Source organism: Phyllobates terribilis, unplaced genomic scaffold (genome assembly GCF_046119375.1).
Source record: "Phyllobates terribilis strain yellow unplaced genomic scaffold, ASM4611937v1 Scaffold_4__5_contigs__length_816908805, whole genome shotgun sequence".
Lineage (NCBI taxonomy): Eukaryota > Metazoa > Chordata > Amphibia > Anura > Dendrobatidae > Phyllobates > Phyllobates terribilis.
In genome coordinates this window covers 757,311,559-757,339,286 of record NW_027362764.1, presented here as the reverse complement: position 1 = coordinate 757,339,286, position 27,728 = coordinate 757,311,559, and the positions used below count along the sequence as shown (strand labels likewise).

The 27,728-nt window shown below is 48.4% G+C and overlaps 1 protein-coding gene across 3 annotated transcripts in view; it reads left to right on the top strand.

Annotated features, from left to right (window-relative positions):
• The window catches only part of ASAP1 (ArfGAP with SH3 domain, ankyrin repeat and PH domain 1), a 328,274-nt gene that overhangs the window by 132,809 nt on the left and 167,737 nt on the right, over positions 1-27,728 (top strand). For all 3 annotated transcript variants that reach the window (XM_073679894.1, XM_073679892.1, XM_073679893.1), the window contains one exon: positions 3,402-3,528. In XM_073679894.1, coding sequence (XP_073535995.1) covers positions 3,402-3,528 — 127 coding nt within the window. The remainder of the gene's footprint in view (positions 1-3,401; positions 3,529-27,728) is intronic.

The following is a 27,728-nucleotide window of genomic DNA, read 5'->3' as shown; positions in this document are numbered from 1 at the left end:
CACACGGGTGGTTCTGGGCCGTCTCCTTTCAGTCACGCATGTTCTTCGTGCCCGGCCTTTACCCTGAGTCCTCCTGGTCCCATTTGTGATCAGTGGGGTCTGATCGCATAGACCCCTCCGAGGCCTCTCCTCTCCTCTTCCTCTTCTTCCCCTTGTAATATTCTTTCTATTTCAGTTCTTTGCTTGCTGTCAGTGAATTGAGACATGTTTGTGCTGGAGCCATATACCCTGTAACAGATGAGGGTTTGCTACGCTTGCATTGGCTCAGCTCTTGGGTTCTGAGCGTTGCTACAATGTGTCAGTCTGCCCTGTGACAGTGACACTGGAGACATTGTAGTATCTCACTGCCTGTGCCGTATGTCATTTCCATGTACGCCGTGTCACGTGGGCTTTACAATGAATGACTCGGGCTCTTTAAATATTTTCTGGGATTAGACAGTCAGCGAGGCATTCCTCTGGCATGGATGTGCCGCATATTTTGCAGGGCACGTGCGCTGTGTGGGTACGGGCTGTAGCATCCTGCTGTGGATGTGATGTGGCAGAAAAATCTCAGCAGAGCGAGCGTGTCACCGGCGGATGCGCCACTCAGGAATGTGCGGCCACTTACACTCCGACCTCCAGGGAATAAAAAATAATATCCCGTTATGCCTCCATCCCGAGCGTGCGCCCCGTCAGGAAATGCAAGTCCTTGAGTTGTCCTCTTCTGTCAGCTATGCAGAAATCAGACCCTGGTTCCCGGAAAAGCTGGGTGACAACCAATATGGCTGCCACAAGGGGTTTCCTAGCCTCCTAAATTGCCGGTCTGGCAGCTGGTTTTCATAATTAAAGGTGTATAATCAGTGGTCGCACATGCTCAGTAACACTTCATCCATAAGGAGGACTTTGGGCCCCTCATTTATGAGATCAGTAGTGGTCTCAGAAGCCAGACCCCCCTCAATCCTACATATATCATCTATCCCATGAATAAGCTTATGGGAAAACCGCTTTAAGGACTTGTCTGAAGTGGTTAAACTGGAATGTAGGACCCTCACTGATCCTTTATTCCCCCCCCCATTTGAATGGAGAATATGGGACTGACTGACATAGCGAATGGAGTGGCCACCACGGGGGAAAAGGGGCAATGGACCCCTGTCGTTGTAATCAGTGGGGGGACCCATTGATCATTAATTTATCATCTATCCTTTAAAGGGATGGCAGGCATCTCCTGAGAAGGGAGCTCTGCAGGCCCATCTTGTATGGAGCGTCGGCCGCTGCTCCATTCATTGTCTATGAGACTCCCGGGGAAAGCCAAGTGCAACCACTGTGTCCACAGTCTCATAGACAGTGAATGGGAGCGGAGGCAGAGCTTGTTCACCCCTACTCCAGTAAGGATGGGGGTCTGCAGGCCAAGCTCGTGCACCCCTACTCCAGTAAGGATGGGGGTCTGCAGGCCAAGCTCGTGCACCCCTACTCCAGTAAGGATGGGGGTCTGCAGGCCAAGCTCGTGCACCCCTACTCCAGTAAGGATGGGGGTCAGCAGGCCAAGCTCGTGCACCCCTACTCCAGTAAGGATGGGGGTCTGCAGGCCAAGCTCGTGCACCCCTACTCCAGTAAGGATGGGGGTCTGCAGCCCTCGTTCCGGCTCCCAGGAAACTATGTTCCTACGGACAGAGGGTGGCTTGCAATTTCGGGAATTACTCTTTTCAAAATGCATTGAATGGGTTTAGGATTTTACGGCCTTTTCATTCTGGACCCCGATGATGGGGACCTCGGCTCAGAGACTCCCCGCCCTTCAGTCACCCTCTTGGCATGCTGCATTTTCAAGTGCACCCCCTAAAAAAAAGGCTGGATATGAAATGACGGGCATTGTGCAGGGCTCTGGACGCCCTGGGCTCGGGGTGACATCTCCCTCTCTCGTAGATGTGATGCATGAAGGGTTCGGCTGTGGCCATTCATTACCCGCTCCCCATTGTGCAGACCTTCATTATCTCAGCCCTTCTCTATGTAAGAACCCATGTGAATTCTCTGCACATTAGGATCGGAGTTAACTCCTCCACTGCCAGGGAGCATCCCGCTATAGTTGCATATGATGGAGCAGAGCCAGGTTTACCATTAACCCAACAGGGTGATTTAATAAGGGCAAACATAACTCTGCTACATCGGACAGAAGGATCTCTGCTGCCTTTGACTAACCCAACCCTGCTCTTTAACTTAATCTGCAGTCCTATGTAACACCTCAGTTTGACACATGTAACTCTGCTATCAATGACAAACTCAACTCTGCTACATCTGGTAACCCCAGGCTGCTGTTGCATACCTGTGATTGGTTTTACTTGCAATCCTATGCACCACTAAGCCCAGTAATGCCTGTAATACAATAATGACTAACCTAGCACTGCTACATGTGACAAACCCAGCTGCGTTGCCTTCCAAATTGTACATATATATTGACAAACCCAACAAATGCTTAAAATGCTAAGAAATGAATCTACCTGCAGTCCTATGTAACACTTAGATAAATCACAGATATCCCTGCTCTATATGGCAGATCCAGTCTGCCTATTTAGTGTTACATAGGACTGCAGGCAGGTTTTCATCATTTTAATGATGGTTGGGGTCAGTCAGCTGTAGCTGAGCTGGGTTTATCAAAGTGTGGATATGATAGAAAGAGCTGCAGTGTGATGGGAAGGGACCAGGTACATCAGGTGTCACTAGGCTATCACATGTTAGTGTTACATAGGACTGCAGGAAAACCCAATCTCAAAGACGACATTGCCCAGTGACATCCAATATACCCGGCCCAGTTACATCTCACTCCAGACTGCTGAGAAACCTCTGAGATTGAGATTAGCTGCAGTCCTATGAAAAACCTTGACAAACATTACACTATTACATTGAACAGACCCAGCTCGGTTGGAAACCTCTGAGATTGGGTTTAGTTGCAGTCCTATACATACTGCCGGCGCCTGCTTTGCTCCCCGCCGCTGCCGGCGCCTGCTTTGCTCCCCGCCGCTGCCGGCCTGCTCTGACCTTTTGCTGCGGTTGCAGCGTCACCAGGAATAGTCGCATTTGTCATTCGATGTGTGTATGTAATGCACCCGGCGTCCCCCCCGTGGGGGCAGCGCCGCTGCTGAGGATGTGGTGCATTGCATCAGGGTGCAGGGTTGCTGGTTGTTTTCAGCCTCGTCCCTGTTATTTTTGTGTTGTGTTGTTATCGGTATGATTTTGTGTTGCGGATAGTCATTGTCTGCTCCCCCTCCCTGCTGCCCAGATTCTGCTGTGTACAGTATGTTGTGGAGGGATCGCTCGGTCACCCCGCCTCCTCCCGTCCCTCGCTCGCTCCCCTCCCCTCCTGGACCTTCTCTCCCTTCTCATTTCCTCATCTGCTTGTGTTTTTTTTTTCCCTGTGTCCCTATGGCTAGGATGCCGGATCAGATCTCGGTGTCAGAGTTTATTTCCGAGACCACAGAGGATTACAATTCCCCAACTACGTCCAGCTTCACCACCAGACTGCAGAGCTGCAGGAACTCCATCACTGTGCTGGAAGAGGTAAGAGACGTGTCCTCTGGCATACCTAAATGTGCATGTGATCATACGTGTATATATATATATATATATATATATATATATATATATATATATATATACAGTACAGACCAAAAGTTTGGACACACCTTCTCATTTAAAGATTTTTCTGTATTTTCATGACTATGAAAATTGTACATTCACACTGAAGGCATCAAAATTATAAATTAACACATGTGGAATTATATACTTAACAAAAAAGTGTGAAACAACTGAAAATATGTCTTATATTCTAGGTTCTTCAAAGTAGCCACCATTTGCTTTGATGACTGCTTTGTACACTCTTGGCATTCTCTTGATGAGCTTCAAGAGGTAGTCACCGGAAATGGTCTTCCAACAATCTTGAAGGAGTTCCCAGAGATGCTTAGCACTTGTTGGCCCTTTTGCCTTCACTCTGCGGTCCAGCTCACCCCAAACCATCTCGATTGGGTTCAGGTCTGGTGACTGTGGAGGCCAGGTCATCTGGCGCAGCACCCCATCACTCTCCCTCTTGGTCAAATAGCCCTTACACAGCCTGGAGGTGTGTTTGGGGTCATTGTCCTGTTGAAAAATAAATGATGGTCCAACTAAACGCAAACCGGATGGAATAGCATGCCGCTGCAAGATGCTGTGGTAGCCATGCTGGTTCAGTATGCCTTCAATTTTGAATAAATCCCCAACAGTGTCACCAGCAAAGCACCCCCACACCATCACACCTCCTCCTCCATGCTTCACGGTGGGAACCAGACATGTAGAGTCCGTCCGTTCACCTTTTCTGCGTCGCACAAAGACACGGTGGTTGGAACCAAAGATCTCAAATTTGGACTCATCAGACCAAAGCACAGATTTCCACTGGTCTAATGTCCATTCCTTGTATTCTTTAGCCTAAACAAGTCTCTTCTGCTTGTTGTCTGTCCTTAGCAGTGGTTTCCTAGCAGCTATTTTACCATGAAGGCCTGCTGCACAAAGTCTCCTCTTAACAGTTGTTGAAGAGATGTGTCTGCTGCTAGAACTCTGTGTGGCATTGACCGGGTCTCTAATCTGAGCTGCTGTTAACCAGCGATTTCTGAGGCTGTTGACTCGGATAAACTTATCCTCAGAAGCAGAGGTGACTCTTGGTCTTCCTTTCCTGGGGCAATCCTCATGTCAGCCAGTTTCTTTGTAGCGCTTGATGGTTTTTGCAACTGCACTTGGGGACACTGTCAAAGTTTTCCCAATTTTTCGGACTGACTGACCTTAATTTCTTAAAGTAAAGATGGCCACTCGTTTTTCTTTAGTTAGCTACTTTTTTCTTGCCATAATACAAATTCTAACAGTCTATTCAGTAGGACTATCAGCTGTGTATCCACCTGACTTCTGCACAACACGACTGATGGTTCCAACCCCATTTATAAGGCAAGAAATCCCACTTATTAAACCTGACAGGGTACACCTGTGAAGTGAAAACCATTTCTGGTGACTACCTCTTGAAGCTCATCAAGAGAATGCCAAGAGTGTGCAAAGCAGTCATCAAAGCAAAAGGTGGCTACTTTGAAGAACCTAGAATATAAGACATATTTTCAGTTGTTTCATACTTTTTTGTTAAGTATATAATTCCACATGTGTTAATTCATAGTTTTGATGCCTTCAGTGTGAATGTACAATTTTCATAGTCATGAAAATACAGAAAAATCTTTAAATGAGAAGGTGTGTCCAAACTTTTGGTCTGTACTGTATATATATATATATATATATATATATATATATATATATATATATATATATATATATATATATATATATATATATATATATATATATGCATACATGTGAATGTAGGACGTGTTCAGTGCCGAAATGTGTTATAGGACGCGTCCGGTGCCGATATGTGACGGTAGGACGTGTCCGCTGGCGATATGTGACGGTAGGACGTGTCCGCTGGCGATATGTGACGGTAGGACGTGTCCGCTGGCGATATGTGACCGTAGGACGTGTCCGCTGGCGATATGTGACCGTAGGACGTGTCCGCTGGCGATGCTTGACGGTAGGACGTGTCCGCTGGCGATGCTTGACGGTAGGACGTGTCCGCTGGCGATGCTTGACGGTAGGACGTGTCCGCTGGCGATGCTTGACGGTAGGACGTGTCCGCTGGCGATGCTTGACGGTAGGACGTGTCCGCTGGCGATGCTTGACGGTAGGACGTGTCCGCTGGCGATGCTTGACGGTAGGGCGTGTCCGCTGGCGATGCTTGACGGTAGGGCGTGTCCGCTGGCGATGCTTGACGGTAGGGCGTGTCCGCTGGCGATGCGTGACGGTAGGGCGTGTCCGCTGGCGATACGTGACGGTAGGGCGTGTCCGCTGGCGATACGTGACGGTAGGGCGTGTCCGCTGGCGATACGTGACGGTAGGGCGTGTCCGCTGGCGATGCGTGACGGTAGGGCGTGTCCGCTGGCGATGCGTGACGGTAGGGCGTGTCCGCTGGCGATACGTGACGGTAGGGCGTGTCCGCTGGCGATACGTGACGGTAGGGCGTGTCCGCTGGCGATACGTGACGGTAGGGCGTGTCCGCTGGCGATACGTGACGGTAGGGCGTGTCCGCTGGCGATACGTGACGGTAGGGCGTGTCCGCTGGCGATACGTGACGGTAGGGCGTGTCCGCTGGCGATACGTGACGGTAGGGCGTGTCCGCTGGCGATACGTGACGGTAGGGCGTGTCCGCTGGCGATACGTGACGGTAGGGCGTGTCCGCTGGCGATACGTGACGGTAGGGCGTGTCCGCTGGCGATACGTGACGGTAGGGCGTGTCCGCTGGCGATACGTGACGGTAGGGCGTGTCCGCTGGCGATACGTGACGGTAGGGCGTGTCCGCTGGCGATACGTGACGGTAGGGCGTGTCCGCTGGCGATACGTGACGGTAGGGCGTGTCCGGTACCTACATATCTTTGTTTGGTTTCTTACCTTTATATGTTTCTACAGTGGTGGCCAAAAGTATTGGCACCACTGCAATTCCGTCAGATAATACTCAGTTTCTCCCTGAAAATGATTGCAATCACAAATTCTTTGGTATTATTATCTTCATTTAATTTGTCTTCAATGAAAAAACACAAAAAGAATTGTCCTAAAGCCAAATTGGATATAATTCCACACCAAACCTAAAAAAGCGGGTGGACAAAAGTATTGGCACTGTTTGAAAAATCATGTGATGCTCCTCTAATTCGTGTAATTAACAGCACCTGTAACTTACCTGTGGCACCTAACAGGTGTTGGCAATAACTAAATCATACTTGCAGCCAGTTAACATGGATTAAAGTTGACTCAACCTCTGTCCTGTGTCCTTGTGTGTACCACATTGAGCATGGAGAAAAGAAAGAAGACCAAAGAACTGTCTGAGGACTTGAGAAACCAAATTGTGAGGAAGCATGAGCAATCTCAAGGCTACAAGTCCATCTCCAAAGACCTGAATGTTCCTGTGTCTTCCGTGCGCAGTGTCATCAAGAAGTGTAAAGCCCATGGCACTGTGGCTAACCTCCCTAGATGTGGACGGAAAAGAAAAATTGACGAGAGATTTCAATGCAAGATTGTGTGGATGGTGGATAAAGAACCTCGACTAACATCCAAACAAGTTCAAGCTGCCCTGCAGTCCGAGGATACAACAGTGTCAACCCGTACTATCCGTCGGCGTCTGAATGAAAAGGGACTGTATGGTAGGATGCCCAGGAAGACCCCACTTCTTACCCCAAGACATAAAAAAGCCAGGCTGGAGTTTGCCAAAACTTACCTGAGAAAGCCTAAAACGTTTTGGAAGAATGTTCTCTGGTCAGATGAGACAAAAGTAGAGCTTTTAGGGAAAAAGCATCAACATAGAGTGTACAGGAAAAAAAAAAGAGGCAGTCAAAGAAAAGAACACGGTCCCTACAGTCAAACATGGCGGAGGTTCCCTGATGTTTTGGGGTTGCTTTGCTGCCCCTGGCACTGGACTGCTTGACCGTGTGCATGGCATTATGAAGTCTGAAGATTACCAACAAATTTTGCAGCATAATGTAGGGCCCAGTGTGAGAAAGCTGGGTCTCCCTCAGAGGTCATGGGTCTTCCAGCAGGACAATGACCCAAAACACACTCCCAAAAGCACCATAAAATGGTTTGAGAGAAAGCACTGGAGACTTCTAAGGTGGCCAGCAATGAGTCCAGACCTGAATCCCATAGAACACCTGTGGAGAGATCTCAAAATGGCAGTTTGGAGAAGGCACCCTTCACATATCAGGGACCTGGAGCAGTTTGCCAAAGAAGAATGGTCTACAATTCCTGCAGAGCATTGTAAGAAACTCATTGATGGTTACCGGAAGCGGTTGTTCGCAGTTATTTTGGCTAAAGGTTGTGCAACCAAGTATTAGGCTGAGGGTGCCAATACTTTTGTCTGGCCCATTTTTGGAGTTTTGTGTGAAATGATCAATGATTTGATTTTTGCTTCATTCTCTTTTGTGTTTTTTCCTTGCAAGCAAATTAAATGAAGAGAATAATTCCAAAGAATTTGTGATTGCAATCATTTTCAGGAAGAAACTGAGTATTATCTGACAATTGCAGGGGTGCCAATACTTTTGGCCACCACTGTATGATGGCTCTCGTGTCTATATCCTTCTCTGATTGGTCTGGTACCTAAAATACTGTGCAAATGTTTTAGGCAGGAGTGAAAAATGCTGCAAGTTAAGAATGTTTCAGAAATAGAAGTGTTAATAGTTAATTTTTATCAATTAACAATTTGAAAAGTGAACAAACAAAAGAGAAATCTAATATTGATTGTCCGCCTTTGGTCTTCAAAACCCCATCAATTCTTCTGACTTGCATCTGATTATAATGCTACATAATCTCTGACTTTGTGTAAGTATAACAAATTACACCAGTCAGGAGATAACGATCATCATCTTCATATGTAGATTGAACCAGTCTTAACTGTAACAGAAGCGGCTATGTAGGAGGCTTAAAACCAGGTGAGGAACAGCCAAACTCTGCTACAAAGGTGAGGTTGTGGAAGACCATTTCATTTCACAGACTGAGTACAGCAACAAGACACAAGGTAGTTATACTTCATCAGCAAGGTGTCTCCCAGAGAAAGATTTCAAAACAGACTGAGGTCTCCAGAAGCTCTTTTGAACACCAAGAAATGAGCAATGTTGAAGAGTGTAGACACAGTGGCCAGCCAAGGAAACTTAGTGCAGCAGGTGAAAGACACATCAGGCTTAGTTCCCTTCAAAATTGGAAGATGTCCAGCAGTGCCATCAACTCAGAATTGGCAGCCACCCATGGGAGCCAGCTACACTGGCCAGAAGTGGTCTTCATGGAAGAATTACAGCCAATCTCCATCCCTTTAATATGCAAACAAGCCGAAGTGACTAAGCTATGCATAAAAACGTAGGAAAATGGCAGCAGGTGCTCGGGGCTGATGGGTCACAATGTGAAATATTTGGCTGTAACAGAAGGTAGTTTGTTCACCGAAAGGCTGGGGAGCGACACAATAATGAACGTCATAGCTGAGTCACTTGACCTTGTCTCCATGTGAATGGTAACGCTTTTTTCACTGTGTATTTTCCATGAAGACCCATAAGTTTCCTTTGCCTAACCATTGTGTCTACTGTTGCTGCCACCTCTGAGTTGGTGCCACTGCTGGACATCTTCAAATTTTGAAGGAAATTAAGTATGATGTGTCTTTCATCTGCTGCATTAAGGTTCCTCGGCCAACCACTGCTTCTACAGTCCTCAACATTGCATTTCTTGGAGCTTGATCTTGAAGCCCCAGTTTACTGTGAAACCTTTCCCTGGGAGACACCTTGCTGATGCAGTATAACTACCTTGGATCTTGTTGCTGTCCTCAGTCTTGCTATAGTGTATGATCTGTAACATGCAGCTGTCTTCTACAACCTCACCTTTGTAACATAGCGGAGTTTGGAGCGGTGATGCCCTTTTATCACTTTCTCTGCATGGCCTGAATCTAGTATAATTATAAAGCAGCGCGATGATTAACATCCTTGTTAAAAGTCTAATTAGAGATGGAGGAGCCTCCAAAGGATCTGCTGCGTCACGGGGGACGACAGACAAGCCGATTTTAGAATTTCCTTACGTCGTGTAGATGTAATGGATGCGGGTGCATCAGCCTAACGACTGGGGCAGAGGACCCATCATCCACTATTATTTCTGCTGCAGTATAAATCATAGGGGAGGCAGAGAGCAGCAGCCTGAAGCTGTGCTGCAGTATAAATCATAGGGGAGGCAGAGAGCAGCAGCCTGAAGCTGTGCTGCAGTATAAATCATAGGGGAGGCAGAGAGCAGCAGCCTGAAGCTGTGCTGCAGTATAAATCATAGGGGAGGCAGAGAGCAGCAGCCTGAAGCTGTGCTGCAGTATAAATCATAGGGGGAGGCAGAGAGCAGCAGCCTGAAGCTGTGCTGCAGTATAAATCATAGGGGAGGCAGAGAGCAGCAGCCTGAAGCTGTGCTGCAGTATAAATCATAGGGGGAGGCAGAGAGCAGCAGCCTGAAGCTGTGCTGCAGTATAAATCATAGGGGAGGCAGAGAGCAGCAGCCTGAAGCTGTGCTGCAGTATAAATCATAGGGGAGGCAGAGAGCAGCAGCCTGAAGCTGTGCTGCAGTATAAATCATAGGGGAGGCAGAGAGCAGCAGCCTGAAGCTGTGCTGCAGTATAAATCATAGGGGAGGCAGAGCGCAGCAGCCTGAAGCTGTGCTGCAGTATAAATCATAGGGGAGGCAGAGAGCAGCAGCCTGAAGCTGTGCTGCAGTATAAATCACAGGGGGAGGCGGAGAGCAGCAGCCTGAAGCTGTGCTGCAGTATAAATCATAGGGGAGGCAGAGAGCAGCAGTCTGAAGCTGTGCTGCAGTATAAATCATAGGGGAGGCAGAGAGCAGCAGCCTGAAGCTGTGCTGCAGTATAAATCATAGGGGGAGGCAAAGAGCAGCAGCCTGAAGCTGTGCTGCAGTATAAATCATAGGGGAGGCAGAGAGCAGCAGTCTGAAGCTGTGCTGCAGTATAAATCATAGGGGAGGCAGAGAGCAGCAGCCTGAAGCTGTGCTGCAGTATAAATCATAGGGGGAGGCAGAGAGCAGCAGCCTGAAGCTGTGCTGCAGTATAAATCATAGGGGAGGCAGAGAGCAGCAGCCTGAAGCTGTGCTGCAGTATAAATCATAGGGGAGGCAGGGAGCAGCAGCCTGAAGCTGTGCTGCAGTATAAATCATAGGGGAGGCAGAGAGCAGCAGCCTGAAGCTGTGCTGCAGTATAAATCATAGGGGAGGCAGAGAGCAGCAGCCTGAAGCTGTGCTGCAGTATAAATCATAGGGGGAGGCAGAGAGCAGCAGCCTGAAGCTGTGCTGCAGTATAAATCATAGGGGGAGGCAGGGAGCAGCAGCCTGAAGCTGTGCTGCAGTATAAATCATAGGGGAGGCAGAGAGCAGCAGCCTGAAGCTGTGCTGCAGTATAAATCATAGGGGAGGCAGAGAGCAGCAGCCTGAAGCTGTGCTGCAGTATAAATCATAGGGGGAGGCAGGGAGCAGCAGCCTGAAGCTGTGCTGCAGTATAAATCATAGGGGAGGCAGAGAGCAGCAGCCTGAAGCTGTGCTGCAGTATAAATCATAGGGGAGGCAGAGAGCAGCAGCCTGAAGCTGTGCTGCAGTATAAATCATAGGGGAGGCAGAGAGCAGCAGCCTGAAGCTGTGCTGCAGTATAAATCATAGGGGGAGGCAGGGAGCAGCAGCCTGAAGCTGTGCTGCAGTATAAATCATAGGGGAGGCAGAGAGCAGCAGCCTGAAGCTGTGCTGCAGTATAAATCATAGGGGAGGCAGAGAGCAGCAGCCTGAAGCTGTGCTGCAGTATAAATCATAGGGGAGGCAGAGAGCAGCAGCCTGAAGCTGTGCTGCAGTATAAATCATAGGGGAGGCAGAGAGCAGCAGCCTGAAGCTGTGCTGCAGTATAAATCATAGGGGAGGCAGAGAGCAGCAGCCTGAAGCTGTGCTGTACAAGATGGTGGCACTATACATTGCAATTAAAGCAGGAGCCAGTGCACAAGAATTACAGGGCTTCTTTAAAGGGGTCATCCGGCACCATTGACTCCCGCACTGGAAGTGGGTGTTGTCTACGACTTTACGGCCCCACAGACCTGTCGAAGCGCTGCAAAACTCGGCAGATATCGTGCACGTCTTGGCGAATCTGTGAGGCCATAACGAGGCAGAAGTGAGCGGAGCAGGAGTACCCCTTAAAGGAAGTACTGTGGACAAAACTGACATTTTTTGTTCTGCTGCGATCCCTAAACTTTTCTCCTGTTGGCGTCTGATTTAGTCTGAAATCTGCATCTTGTACAAAGTCTTTCACGGTCTCAGGCTGCTGTTATGTCACTTCTGCCATGATTTATACTGCAGCTCTGCTTCATCTGATTAGAAAATCGCTCCACAAACATAGTGACGCCGGGAGAAAAAACCCCACAGTGTGTGAATGCAGCCAAACTGTGTAGATGCTGAATACATTGCTGCAATTCCCCAATTCTTTCACCACAGTTAAAATGAATATAAAGCTGCTTGCTGACGGTTTCCATTTTATTGCAGCACTTTTTTTCCCACAATACACCAAGTGTAAAATAACCTAAAAAAAAAATAGGATGGGGGGAATGTGTAAAAAGGTCTTGAAGATCGATTACAAGATGTGAGCTACAGATTTGCTGACTATAGAGGCATCAGTGGAGCTTCAGGTTTCTGAGCTGAGAAGCTGCCGCGGGGCGTCCCGTATCTGAGACGTGATACTCAAGGACCTGGGTGAGTGGAGTCCTGACTCCTGAGAATGTGTCACCCCCATGGCCCAAAAGAATTGCTGAAATTCATGACCCTCGCTTCCTATCGTGTTCCTCGGTGTCACCGCTCCTGTGACTGTGACGCGGGAGCCGTACACTACTGATCATATTATACGATGTCAGAAGGGCACACAGACACGCGGGAGCCGTACACTACTGATCACATTATAGGATGTCAGGAGTGCACACAGACACGCGGAGACCGTGCACTACTGATCATATTATAGGATGTCAGGAGTGCACACAGACAAGCGGGGGCCGTACACTACTGATCATATTATAGGATGTCAGGAGTGCACACAGACAAGCGGGGGCCGTACACTACTGATCATATTATACGATGTCAGGAGTGCACACAGACAAGCGGAGGCCGTGCACTACTGATCACATTATAGGATGTCAGGAGTGCACACAGACACGCGGAGACCGTGCACTACTGATCATATTATAGGATGTCAGGAGTGCACACAGACACGTGGGACCGTGCACTACTGATCACATTATAGGATGTCAGGAGTGCACACAGACACGTGGGACCGTGCACTACTGATCACATTATAGGATGTGTCAGGAGTGCACACAGACACGCGGAGGCCGTGCACTGCTGATCACATTATAGGATGTGTCAGGAGTGCACACAGACACGCGGAGGCCGTGCACTGCTGATCACATTATAGGATGTCAGGAGTGCACACAGACAAGCGGGGGCCGTACACTACTGATCACATTATAGGATATCAGGAGTGCACACAGACACGTGGGACCGTGCACTACTGATCACATTATAGGATGTCAGGAGTGCACACAGACACGCGGGGCCGTACACTACTGATCATATTATAGGATGTCAGGAGTGCACACAGACACGCGGAGGCCGTACACTACTGATCACATTATAGGATGTCAGGAGTGCACACAGACACGCGGAGGCCGTGCACTGCTGATCACATTATAGGATGTCAGGAGTGCACACAGACATGCGGAGGCCGTACACTACTGATCACATTATAGGATGTCAGGAGTGCACACCGACACGCGGAGGCCGTACACTACTGATCACATTATAGGATGTCAGGAGTGCACACAGACACGCGGAGGCCGTGCACTGCTGATCACATTATAGGATGTCAGGAGTGCACACCGACACGCGGAGGCCGTACACTACTGATCACATTATAGGATGTCAGGAGTGCACACAGACACGCGGAGGCCGTACACTACTGATCACATTATAGGATGTCAGGAGTGCACACAGACACGCGGAGGCCGTACACTACTGATCACATTATAGGATGTCAGGAGTGCACACAGACACGCGGGGCCGTGCACTACTGATCACATTATAGGATGTCAGGAGTGCACACAGACACGCGGAGGCCGTACACTACTGATCACATTATAGGATGTCAGGAGTGTACACAGACACGCGGAGGCGGTACACTGCTGATCACATTATAGGATGTCAGGAGTGCACACAGACACGCGGGAGGCTTACACTGCTGATCACATTATAGGATGTCAGGAGTGCACACAGACACGCGGAGACCGTGCACTACTGATCATATTATAGGATGTCAGGAGTGCACACAGACACGCGGAGACCGTGCACTACTGATCATATTATAGGATGTCAGGAGTGCACACAGACAAGCGGGGGCCGTACACTACTGATCATATTATAGGATGTCAGGAGTGCACACAGACAAGCGGGGGCCGTACACTACTGATCATATTATACGATGTCAGGAGTGCACACAGACAAGCGGAGGCCGTGCACTACTGATCACATTATAGGATGTCAGGAGTGCACACAGACACGCGGAGACCGTGCACTACTGATCATATTATAGGATGTCAGGAGTGCACACAGACACGTGGGACCGTGCACTACTGATCACATTATAGGATGTCAGGAGTGCACACAGACACGTGGGACCGTGCACTACTGATCACATTATAGGATGTGTCAGGAGTGCACACAGACACGCGGAGGCCGTGCACTGCTGATCACATTATAGGATGTGTCAGGAGTGCACACAGACACGCGGAGGCCGTGCACTGCTGATCACATTATAGGATGTCAGGAGTGCACACAGACAAGCGGGGGCCGTACACTACTGATCACATTATAGGATATCAGGAGTGCACACAGACACGTGGGACCGTGCACTACTGATCACATTATAGGATGTCAGGAGTGCACACAGACACGCGGGGCCGTACACTACTGATCATATTATAGGATGTCAGGAGTGCACACAGACACGCGGAGGCCGTACACTACTGATCACATTATAGGATGTCAGGAGTGCACACAGACACGCGGAGGCCGTGCACTGCTGATCACATTATAGGATGTCAGGAGTGCACACAGACATGCGGAGGCCGTACACTACTGATCACATTATAGGATGTCAGGAGTGCACACCGACACGCGGAGGCCGTACACTACTGATCACATTATAGGATGTCAGGAGTGCACACAGACACGCGGAGGCCGTGCACTGCTGATCACATTATAGGATGTCAGGAGTGCACACCGACACGCGGAGGCCGTACACTACTGATCACATTATAGGATGTCAGGAGTGCACACAGACACGCGGAGGCCGTACACTACTGATCACATTATAGGATGTCAGGAGTGCACACAGACACGCGGAGGCCGTACACTACTGATCACATTATAGGATGTCAGGAGTGCACACAGACACGCGGGGCCGTGCACTACTGATCACATTATAGGATGTCAGGAGTGCACACAGACACGCGGAGGCCGTACACTACTGATCACATTATAGGATGTCAGGAGTGTACACAGACACGCGGAGGCGGTACACTGCTGATCACATTATAGGATGTCAGGAGTGCACACAGACACGCGGGAGGCTTACACTGCTGATCACATTATAGGATGTCAGGAGTGCACACAGACACGCGGGGCCGTACACTACTGATCATATTATAGGATGTCAGGAGTGCACACAGACACGCGGAGGCCGTACACTACTGATCACATTATAGGATGTCAGGAGTGTACACAGACACGCGGAGGCCGTACACTACTGATCACATTATAGGATGTCAGGAGTGCACACAGACACGCGGAGGCGGTACACTACTGATCACATTATAGGATGTCAGGAGTGCACACAGACACGCGGAGGCTGTGCACTGCTGATCACATTATAGGATGTCAGGAGTGCACACAGACACGCGGAGGCCGTACACTACTGATCACATTATAGGATGTCAGGAGTGCACACAGACACGCGGAGGCGGTACACTACTGATCACATTATAGGATGTCAGGAGTGCACACAGACACGCGGAGGCCGTACACTACTGATCACATTATAGGATGTCAGGAGTGCACACAGACACGTGGAGGCCGTACACTACTGATCACATTATAGGATGTCAGGAGTGCACACAGACACGTGGAGGCCGTACACTACTGATCACATTATAGGATGTCAGGAGTGCACACAGACACGCGGAGGCCGTACACTACTGATCACATTATAGGATGTCAGGAGTGCACACAGACACGCGGAGGCCGTACACTACTGATCACATTATAGGATGTCAGGAGTGCACACAGACACGCGGGGCCGTGCACTACTGATCACATTATAGGATGTCAGGAGTGCACACAGACACGCGGAGGCCGTACACTACTGATCACATTATAGGATGTCAGGAGTGTACACAGACACGCGGAGGCGGTACACTGCTGATCACATTATAGGATGTCAGGAGTGCACACAGACACGCGGGGCCGTACACTACTGATCATATTATAGGATGTCAGGAGTGCACACAGACACGCGGAGGCCGTACACTACTGATCACATTATAGGATGTCAGGAGTGTACACAGACACGCGGAGGCCGTACACTACTGATCACATTATAGGATGTCAGGAGTGCACACAGACACGCGGAGGCGGTACACTACTGATCACATTATAGGATGTCAGGAGTGCACACAGACACGCGGAGGCTGTGCACTGCTGATCACATTATAGGATGTCAGGAGTGCACACAGACACGCGGAGGCCGTACACTACTGATCACATTATAGGATGTCAGGAGTGCACACAGACACGCGGAGGCGGTACACTACTGATCACATTATAGGATGTCAGGAGTGCACACAGACACGCGGAGGCCGTACACTACTGATCACATTATAGGATGTCAGGAGTGCACACAGACACGCGGAGGCCGTACACTACTGATCACATTATAGGATGTCAGGAGTGCACACAGACACGTGGAGGCCGTGCACTACTGATCACATTATAGGATGTCAGGAGTGCACACAGACACGCGGAGGCCGTACACTACTGATCACATTGTAGGATGTCAGGAGTGCACACAGACACGCGGAGGCCATACACTACTGATCATATTCTAGGATGTCAGGAGTGCACACAGACACGCGGGGCCGTACACTACTGATCACATTTTGAGTTGTTGTGATTATATTCCCGCAGATTTGATCCACCTGTGATTTCCGTTTTTTTTCTGCGCTGATTTTCGGGGATGATTTTCGTGATGAATTGGGGTCCGGCCCTCGGTTTGTTGATGATTTTGGTTTCCATTGATAAGACTTACACAATTTATATCCATAAACATTTCCATCTCTCGTTCATTGAGCTTTATAGTGAGGCGCCCGTGTAATAATGTGTTTCCCATGATGGCCGTCACCCTCCGGTGTGGATTTCTTCCCTCGGTGACGTCTTTTCTGCAGTATTTCCTCACAAGGTGACTCCTCTGACAAATGTTGTTTATGGGGCGGCGGAGATAAGCCGGATAAAGCTCAGTAGGTAAAGACCGTGGCCGCCGGGGTGTAACACAGCAGCGCGCTGTCCGTCTGTCCCACCTAACCCCGCATCAGTAATATTACCAGTCGTCTGCTCATCTACGTGAGAAAATCCAGGATCCTTGTACCAAGTGCTGATGACGCTGCTGCCCCTCACCCGGCTCCATGAACAGCAGCTGGGGACGGGATAAGTAGGCTAGGAAAAGCAGAAGGAATGTAAGTGCCCTATTAATTCCTAAGTTTATATGAATATAAGAAGAAAAATGGTAAGACCCCTGAATTACATGTATATTTTTATGTGTTCCCAATTTTGGGAAGCCCCTTTAAATAGGACCCCTCACTTGCCATAAATATAAAAAAAAACAATTATGTGTTGTTAAAGCCGCCGTTCTCCTGAATCGGGCGCTGTTTTTCTTTTGTTTGTACGCCTCTCCATTCCTGAGATATGACCCCCATCTTTCCTGTAGTCATTTTTTTTAAGCCAACTGGGTGTGGTCATAAAGAAGACTCCCACAGAGGAGTTGATAACCTCGCCCACTTGGTTAACAGGACTAGATTTCTATACAGTGAAGAGAGGGTCTTATCTCGGGAACAGAGAGTTATAGGAAAAAAAGAAAAACAGCGCCGGAATCCGGAGGACGGCGGCATTTACACCAGGTAAATATATATATATTTATGGCAAGTGACCGGTTCTCTTTAACCTCTAAAAGGCTTTGCAACTAACTTTTCTTATTATCTCAGTTCATCTAACCTAAAAAATAAAAAATGAAGCAACTTTGCAAATAATCTCACCTAAAAGTTTTCTGCCGTTCTGTGTACACAGCTCCTATACAGTCCTATGTGTCCCCTTGGGTACAGATCACTTTTTGGATTTGATGTGGGTCTGATCAGTCATATAATTGGGGATGTAGGATGGATTGAAGCACAAGATGCGCTGAGACTTTGCCCCGTGTCGCTGTGCAGGGCCGCGCCGACAGGATATGTGTGGGCCAGGTAGGAGTGTTGTGCCGGGGGCAGCGGTTGAGCAGCGGGTTAGCCGCTTTTTGTGTTTGTTAATGATGCTTTGCATTAAGGGCACTTACACTTTGCACAGCTCCTTGCTGCAGCTGTGGGTTCAGCTTTTTACGCTGATGTTTGCTCTTTCAGATTATTTCACCACAGATCAAAGGCTACGAGCAGGGCACCACCATTACACTGCTATTTTAGGACGACCCTATAGATTGCAGCGTTATTTCCTGAGGATTGTCACTGTGCCATTTATACTCTGTCCTCCATCACAGCACGGTATTATACCTCCTTCTTCTGAATCTCTACCTCCTGACATCATAGGCTTTGTGAGGGCAATGCTAGAATCACGATATAGACTGACACTAGAAAGGGAAATAGGCAAAATGGAGCAAAGGGGCTATAGTGCTCCTCTAAAATCTCAATAGATTCGGGGTCTATGAAAAGCTTTATGACGACCCATAGAGGTATATATTACATTACTGATCCTGAGTTACATCCTGTATTATACTCCAGAGCTGCACTCACTATTCTGCTGGTGCAGTCACTGTGTACATACATTACTGATCCTGAGTTACATCCTGTATTATACTCCAGAGCTGCACTCACTATTCTGCTGGTGCAGTCACTGTATACATACATTACTGATCCTGAGTTACATCCTGTATTATACTCCAGAGCTGCACTCACTATTCTGCTGCTGCAGTCACTGTGCACATACATTACTGATCCTGAGTTACATCCTGAATTATACTCCAGAGCTGCACTCACTATTCTGCTGGTGCAGTCACTGTGTACATACATTACATTACTGATCCTGTACTGATCCTGAGTTACATCCTGTATTATACTCCAGAGCTGCACTCACTATTCTGCTGGTGCAGTCACTGTGTACATACATTACATTACTGATCCTGTACTGATCCTGAGTTACATCCTGTACTATACTCCAGAGCTGGAATCACTATTCTGCTGGTGGAGTCACTGTGTACATACATTACATTACTGATCCTGAGTTACATCCTGTATTATACTCCAGAGCTGCACTCACTATTCTGCTGGTGGAGTCACTGTACATACATTACATTACTGATCCTGAGTTACCTCCTATATTATACTCCAGAGCTGCACTCACTATTCTGCTGGTGCAGTCACTGTGTACATACATTACATTACTGATCCTGTACTGATCCTGAGTTACATCCTGTATTATACTCCAGAGCTGGAATCACTATTCTGCTGGTGCAGTCACTGTGTACATAGATTACATTACTGATCCTGAGTTACATGCTGTATTATACTCCAGAGCTGCACTCACTATTCTGCTGGTGCAGTCACTGTGTACAAACATTACATTACTGATCCTGTACTGATCCTGAGTTACATCCTGTATTATACCCCAGAGCTGCACTCACTATTCTGCTGGTGCAGTCACTGTGTACATACATTACATTACTGATCCTGTACTGATCCTGAGTTACATCCTGTATTATACTCCAGAGCTGGAATCACTATTCTGCTGGTGCAGTCACTGTGTACATAGATTACATTACTGATCCTGAGTTACATGCTGTATTATACTCCAGAGCTGCACTCACTATTCTGCTGGTGCAGTCACTGTGTACAAACATTACATTACTGATCCTGTACTGATCCTGAGTTACATCCTGTATTATACCCCAGAGCTGCACTCACTATTCTGCTGGTGCAGTCACTGTGTACAAACATTACATTACTGATCCTGTACTGATCCTGAGTTACATCCTGTATTATACTCCAGAGCTGCACTCACTATTCTGCTGGTGCAGTCACTGTGTACATACATTACATTACTTATCATGTACTGATCCTGTACTGATCCTGAGTTACATCCTGTATTATACTCCAGAGCTGGAATCACTATTCTGCTGGTGCAGTCACTGTGTACATAGATTACATTACTGATCCTGAGTTACATGCTGTATTATACTCCAGAGCTGCACTCACTATTCTGCTGGTGCAGTCACTGTGTACAAACATTACATTACTGATCCTGTACTGATCCTGAGTTACATCCTATATTATACTCCAGAGCTGCACTCACTCTTCTGCTGGTGGAGTCACTGTGTACATACATTACATTACTGATCCTGTACTGATCCTGAGTTACATCCTGTATTATACTCCAGAGCTGCGCTCACTATTCTGCTGGTGCCGTCACTGTGTACATACATTACTGATCCTGTACTGATCCTGAGTTACATCCTGTATTATACTCCAGAGCTGCGCTCACTATTCTGCTGGTGCAGTCACTGTGTACATACATTACATTACTGATCCTGTACTGACCCTGAGTTACCTCCTGTATTATACCCCAGAGCTGCACTCACTATTCTGCTGGTGCAGTCACTGTGTACATACATTACATTATTGATCCTGCACTGATCCTGAGTTACATCCTGTATTATACTCCAGAGCTGCACTCACTATTCTGCTGGTGCAGTCACTGTGTACATACATTACATTACTGATCCTGAGTTACATCCTGTATTATACTCCAGAGCTGCACTCACTATTCTGCTGGTGGAGTCACTGTGTACATACATTACATTACTGATCCTGAGTTACATCCTGTATTATACTCCAGAGCTGCACTCACTATTCTGCTGGTGCAGTCACTGTGCACATACATTACTGATCCTGAGTTACATCCTGTACTATACTCCAGAGCTGGAATCACTGTTCTGCTGGTGGAGTCACTGTGTACATACATTACATTACTGATCCTGAGTTACATCCTGTATTATACTCCAGAGCTGCACTCACTATTCTGCTGGTGGAGTCACTGTACATACATTACATTACTGATCCTGAGTTACCTCCTATATTATACTCCAGAGCTGCACTCACTATTCTGCTGGTGCAGTCACTGTGTACATACATTACATTACTGATCCTGAGTTACATCCTGTATTATACTCCAGAGCTGCACTCACTATTCTGCTGGTGCAGTCACTGTGTATATACATTACATTACTGATCCTGAGTTACATCCTGTATTATACTCCAGAGCTGCACTCACTATTCTGCTGGTGCAGTCACTGTGTACATACATTACATTACTGATCCTGTACTGATCCCTAGTTACATCTTGTATTATACTCCAGAGCTGCACTCACTATTCTGCTGGTGCAGTCACTGTGCACATACATTACATTACTGATCCTGTACTGATCCTGAGTTACATCCTGTATTATACTCCAGAGCTGCACTCACTATTCTGCTGGTGCAGTCACTGTGTACATACAGTACTGTACAAAAGTTTAAACCAGATGTGGAAGTTATGCTGCAGAGTAAGAAGCTTTCAAAACTAGAAGTATTAATAGGGTATTTATAGCAATTAATAAAATGTATAGTGAATGAATAAAAGAGGAATATAAATCCCATGAATACTTGGTGACCGCCCTTAGCCTCCATCACTTCTTCTCGTCTCTTGTACACAGTTTTTGAAGGAACTCGACAGGAGGTTGTTCCAAACATCTTGGAGAGCTGACCGCAGATCTTCACTGCTGCAGATCATTCTGTCTCCTCATGTGATCTCAGACAGACAGGATGATGTGAGATCAGGACTCTGTGGGGTCGGATCATCAGTTCCAGGACTCCTCGTTCTTAATGACATTGGTTGGATGTTTGAGGTCGTTCTTCCTGCAGAATAAATTTGTCACCGATCAGACGCTTCCCTGATGGTATTACATGATGGATAAGTATCTGCCTGGATTTCTCACCATTAATCCTGACCAAATCTCCAACTCCATTTGCTTAAATGCAGCCCCAAACTTGCAGGATCCTCTGCCCTGCATCACTGTTCCTGCAGACCCTCATTACTGTGCCGCTCTCCAGCCCTTCGTGAACAATCTGCTTCTATTACAGCCAAATATTTCACATTGTGACCCCTCAGTCCAGATCACCTGCTTCCATTTTTCTGCACCCCGATTCCTATGTTGAAAATATTTGAGCCACTTGTCCTTGTTTCTATGTAGAAGGTATGGCCTTTGGCCGCAATTCTTCCATGAAGACCACTTCTAGCCAGACTTCTCTGAGCAGTAGATGGGTGTAGCTGTGTCCCACTGGTTGTTGCCGGTTCTGAGTTGATGGCACTGCTGGACATCTTCTAATTTTGATACAAAGTAAGCAAGATGTGTCTTTCATCTGCTGCACTAAGTTTCCTTGGCCGACCACTACTTCTACAGTCTTCAATGTTGCCCATTTCTTGGTGAGAAACACAGGCAGATGCTTTATCCATCATGTAATCCCTTCAGGGAGGCGTCTGACAGGCTTTAATTTTACAAAGACCCCCAAACATCCAGCTAATGTCAATAAGAATGAGGGGTCCTGGAAGTGATGATCTGACCCCACAGAGCCCTGATCTCACATCATCCAGTCTGTCTGGGATCACATGAAGACACAGAAGGATTTCCACAAACGACACCCAAAAGATCTGGGGTCAGTTCTCCAAGATGTTTGGAACAACCTCCTGCCGAGTTCCTTCAAAAACGATTGACAATTACCTAGAAGTGAAGCCGAAATATTGATGGGATTTAAATTTTATTTTTCCTTTTGTTCCTTCACTTTGAATTTTATTAATTGATTTATTATTATTAACACTTTTATTTTCCGAAGTATTCTTACTTTGCAGCATTTTTTCCACACCAGCCTAAAACTTTTTCACGCTACATTCCATTACGTGCAGTGATCTGGGGGTACACCCTGTATTCTCTTCCTCTCTATGTAGGACCAGAGGCTTCTTAATGATTACAGCTCTGGTCTTTGTCCCCTCATTAAAGCATCCACAATCAATCTTGAAGCGAAGCCTTTGTGCAGAATGTAGGCCACAGTGTTACGGGCAGGTAAACTAGGGCCGGCGCGTCATCCTTAGCTGCCCCAGGGACTCCGTGAGTGGGGGGTGTACGGTATCTGTGCATTCCTCCTTTATGTCTATGGTGTACATTTCATGAGCAGTCACACCCGTCCCTGTGCTAATATGTTCCTAAGGCTTCATTATTTTCACCCCGTGGGGCTTTAAAGTGACAGCTGTAATATTGGAGACATTGGAAGGGTACTGCTATGTGTAAAGCAGTGGTGCCCGACCTGCAGCCCTGGCACCACAGTCCTTGTAGAAGTGAATGCTTTCTATACTCAATCTTGCATCTCTAGCTAGTCTTATCATGGCAAATACTGACCCTATGGTGGGAGGTGGGGGGAGAGGGCAGTTTGAGGCTTTTGTACTCTGTGCCTTTGTACAAAATCTATATTTTATTACTTTTATTTTCTCATGTGGTAGAAGGGTCCTTTATACCCCTCAAGATACAAAGGCTTGGGTACCTCTGCTACTGTGACAGGCCAATCTTGATCGCGCAATGGCCAGTTTGTTATGGACTTCTGCTTCCAGTCCATGTGTGTAAGGTACTGTTTCTGGTCCATGTGCGTCAGCTTTTGAGTTTGGTTCTTGTGTTTGGTATTCTGTGTCTGGTTTATGTGTGAGAGGTTCTTGAGCTGGTCCTTGTGTTGGGTATTCTGGGGCTGGTCCTTGTGTTGGGTATTCTGGGGCTGGTCCTTGTGTTGGGTATTCTGGGTTGGTCCTTGTGTATGAGGTTCTAGAGCTGGTCCCTGTGTTGGGTATTATGGACTGGCCCTTGTGTTGGGTATTCTATGCAGGTCCTTGTGTGTGAGGATCTGGAGGTGGTCCTTGTGTTGGGTATTCTGTGGCTGGTCCTTGTGTTGGTTATTCTGGTGCTGGTCCTTGTGTTGGGTATTCTGGGGCTGGTCCTTGTGTTGGGTATTCTGGGGCTGGTCCTTGTGTTGGGTATTCTGGGGCTGGTCCTTGTGTTGGGTATTCTGGGGCTGGTCCTTGTGTTGGGTATTCTGGGGCTGGTCCTTGTGTTGGGTATTCTGGGGCTGGTCCTTGTGTTGGGTATTCTGGGGCTGGTCCTTGTGTTGGGTATTCTGGGGCTGGTCCTTGTGTGTGAGGTTCTGGAGCTGGTCCTTGTGTGTGAGGTTCTGGAGCTGACTATTGTGTTGGGTATTCTGGAACTGATCCATATGTGGCAGCTTCTACAGTTGGTTGATGCGTGAACGAATCTTTGGCTGATCCCTGTGTCTGGTTTCTAGGATGGGCCTTGGATGAAGGTTTTGGGACTGATACTGATCCTTATGTGGCGAGTTTCGAGGAAGATAAGAGTTCTAGATTTGTTCTCGTATGGTGGTTCCAGGACTGTCCCTTGGTTGTGGGTGTTTCTTTGGCTAGTCCGTGTATGGGGAGTTTTTTTGACCTTGTTTGTGGTGCTCTGATGCCTGTCCTTGTATGAGGCACTGTGGTCGAGGCATGCATGTGCCCCTTTCTTGGCTTGTCTTTGTGTGAGAGGAGGTCCTAAGGCTAGTACTTAGGTGGGTTTTATGGGATAGTTCTTTATGGGGCATCCTGAGGTCCTTGTGTAGAGGTTTTGGTATTGATTTCTGTATATGCCTATCTTGGACTTGGGGCTATTGGACTTCTCCTTGGGAGGTACTTTAGTTGGTCGCTGTTTGGGAGATGTTGGTCCTTTTTTGGGAGATATGTTTGGCTAGTCCTTATGTGGTGCTACTGTGATTTGGGCATGTGTGTGCTTTTTTTTGGGCTGGTTTTGGGATGATTCTTTGTGGGGTGTTCTGTTGCTGGTCCTTGTGTGTGTGGGATTTTGGGATGGTTCTTTGGGGGGCGCTTTGTTGCTGGTCCTTGTGTGTGTGGGATTTTGGGATGGTTCTTTGTGGGGCGTTCTGTTGCTGGTCCTTTTGTGTGGGGGATTTTGGGATGGTTCTTTGTGGGGCGTTCTGTTGCTGGTCCTTGTGTGGGGGGGATTTTGGGATGGTTCTTTGTGGGGTGTTCTGTTGCTGGTCTTGTGTGTGGGGGATTTTGGGATGGTTCTTTGTGGGGCGTTCTGTTGCTGGTCCTTTTGTGTGGGGGATTTTGGGATGGTTCTTTGTGGGGCATTCTGTTGCTGGTCCTTGTGTGGGGGGGATTTTGGGATGGTTCTTTGTGGGGTGTTCTGTTGCTGGTCCTTGTGTGTGTGGGATTTTGGGATGATTCTTTGTGGGTCGTCCTGGTGCTGGTCCTTGTGTGCGTGTGTGTGTGTGGGGGATTTTGGGATGATTCTTTGTGGGGCGTCCTGGTGCTGGTCCGTGTGTGTGTGTGTGTGTGTGTGTGTGTGTGTGTGTGTGTGTGTGTGTGTGGGATTTTGGGATGGTTCTTTGTGGGGTGTTCTGTTGCTGGTCCTTGTGTGTGTGGGATTTTGGGATGGTTCTTTGTGGGGCGCTCTGTTGCTGGTCCTTGTGTGTGTGGGATTTTGGGATGGTTCTTTGTGGGGCGCTCTGTTGCTGGTCTTGTGTGTGTGGGATTTTGGGATGGTTCTTTGTGGGGTGTTCTGTTGCTGGTCCTTGTGTGTGTGGGATTTTGGGATGGTTCTTTGTGGGGCGCTCTGTTGCTGGTCTTGTGTGTGTGGGATTTTGGGATGGTTCTTTGTGGGGTGTTCTGTTGCTGGTCCTTTTGTGTGGGGGATTTTGGGATGGTTCTTTGTGGGGCATTCTGCTGCTGGTCTTGTGTGGGGGGGATTTTGGGATGGTTCTTTGTGGGGTGTTCTGTTGCTGGTCCTTGTGTGTGTGGGATTTTGGGATGGTTCTTTGTGGGGCGCTGTGTTGCTGGTCCATGTGTGTGTGTGGGGGGGATTTTGGGATAGTTCTTTGTGGGGCGCTCTGTTGCTGGTCCATGTGTGTGTGTGGGGGGGGATTTTGGGATGGTTCTTTGTGGGGCGCTCTGTTGCTGGTCTGTGTATGTGTGTGGGGGGGGATTTTGGGATGGTTCTTTGTGGGGCGCTCTGTTGCTGGTCCGCGTGTGTGTGTGGGGGGGGATTTTGGGATGGTTCTTTGTGGGGCGCTCTGTTGCTGGTCCGTGTGTGTGTGGGGGGGGGGATTTTGGGATGGTTCTTTGTGGGGCGCTGTGTTGCTGGTCCATGTGTGTGTGTGGGGGGGATTTTGGGATAGTTCTTTGTGGGGCGCTCTGTTGCTGGTCCATGTGTGTGTGTGGGGGGGGGATGTTGGGATAGTTCTTTGGGGGGCGCTCTGTTGCTGGTCCTTGTGTGTGTGGGATTTTGGGATGGTTCTTTGTGGGGCGCTGTGTTGCTGGTCCATGTGTGTGTGTGTGGGGGGGATGTTGGGATAGTTCTTTGTGGGGCGCTCTGTTGCTGGTCCTTGTGTGTGTGGGGGGGGATTTTGGGATGGTTCTTTGTGGGGCGCTCTGTTGCTGGTCTGTGTGTGTGGGGGGGGATTTTGGGATGGTTCTTTGTGGGTCATCCTGGTGCTGGTCCTTGTGTGTGTGGGATTTTGGGATGGTTCTTTGTGGGGTGCTGTGTTGCTGGTCCATGTGTGTGTGTGGGGGATTTTGGGATAGTTCTTTGTGGGGCGCTGTGTTGCTGGTCCATGTGTGTGTGTGGGGGGGATTTTGGGATAGTTCTTTGTGGGGCGCTCTGTTGCTGGTCTTGTGTGTGGGGGATTTTGGGATGGTTCTTTGGGGGGCACTCTGTTGCTGGTCCTTGTGTGTGTGGGATTTTGGGATGGTTCTTTGTGGGGTGTTCTGTTGCTGGTCCTTGTGTGTGTGGGATTTTGGGATGGTTCTTTGTGGGGCGCTGTGTTGCTGGTCCATGTGTGTGTGTGGGGGGGATTTTGGGATGGTTCTTTGGGGGGCGCTCTGTTGCTGGTCCGTGTGTGTGTGTGGGGGGGGATTTTGGGATGGTTCTTTGGGGGGCGCTCTGTTGCTGGTCCTTGTGTGTGTGGGATTTTGGGATGGTTCTTTGTGGGGTGTTCTGTTGCTGGTCCATGTGTGGGGGGGATTTTGGGATGGTTCTTTGTGGGGTGTTCTGTTGCTGGTCCATGTGTGTGTGTGGGGGGGATGTTGGGATAGTTCTTTGTGGGGCGCTCTGTTGCTGGTCCTTGTGTGTGTGGGGGGGGATTTTGGGATGGTTCTTTGTGGGGCGCTCTGTTGCTGGTCTGTGTGTGTGTGTGGGGGGGGATTTTGGGATGGTTCTTTGTGGGTCATCCTGGTGCTGGTCCTTGTGTGTGTGGGATTTTGGGATGGTTCTTTGTGGGGTGCTGTGTTGCTGGTCCATGTGTGTGTGTGGGGGATTTTGGGATAGTTCTTTGTGGGGCGCTGTGTTGCTGGTCCATGTGTGTGTGTGGGGGGGATTTTGGGATAGTTCTTTGTGGGGCGCTCTGTTGCTGGTCTTGTGTGTGGGGGATTTTGGGATGGTTCTTTGGGGGGCACTCTGTTGCTGGTCCTTGTGTGTGGGGGATTTTGGGATGGTTCTTTGGGGGGCACTCTGTTGCTGGTCCTTGTGTGTGTGGGATTTTGGGATGGTTCTTTGTGGGGTGTTCTGTTGCTGGTCCTTGTGTGTGTGGGATTTTGGGATGGTTCTTTGTGGGGCGCTGTGTTGCTGGTCCATGTGTGTGTGTGGGGGGGATTTTGGG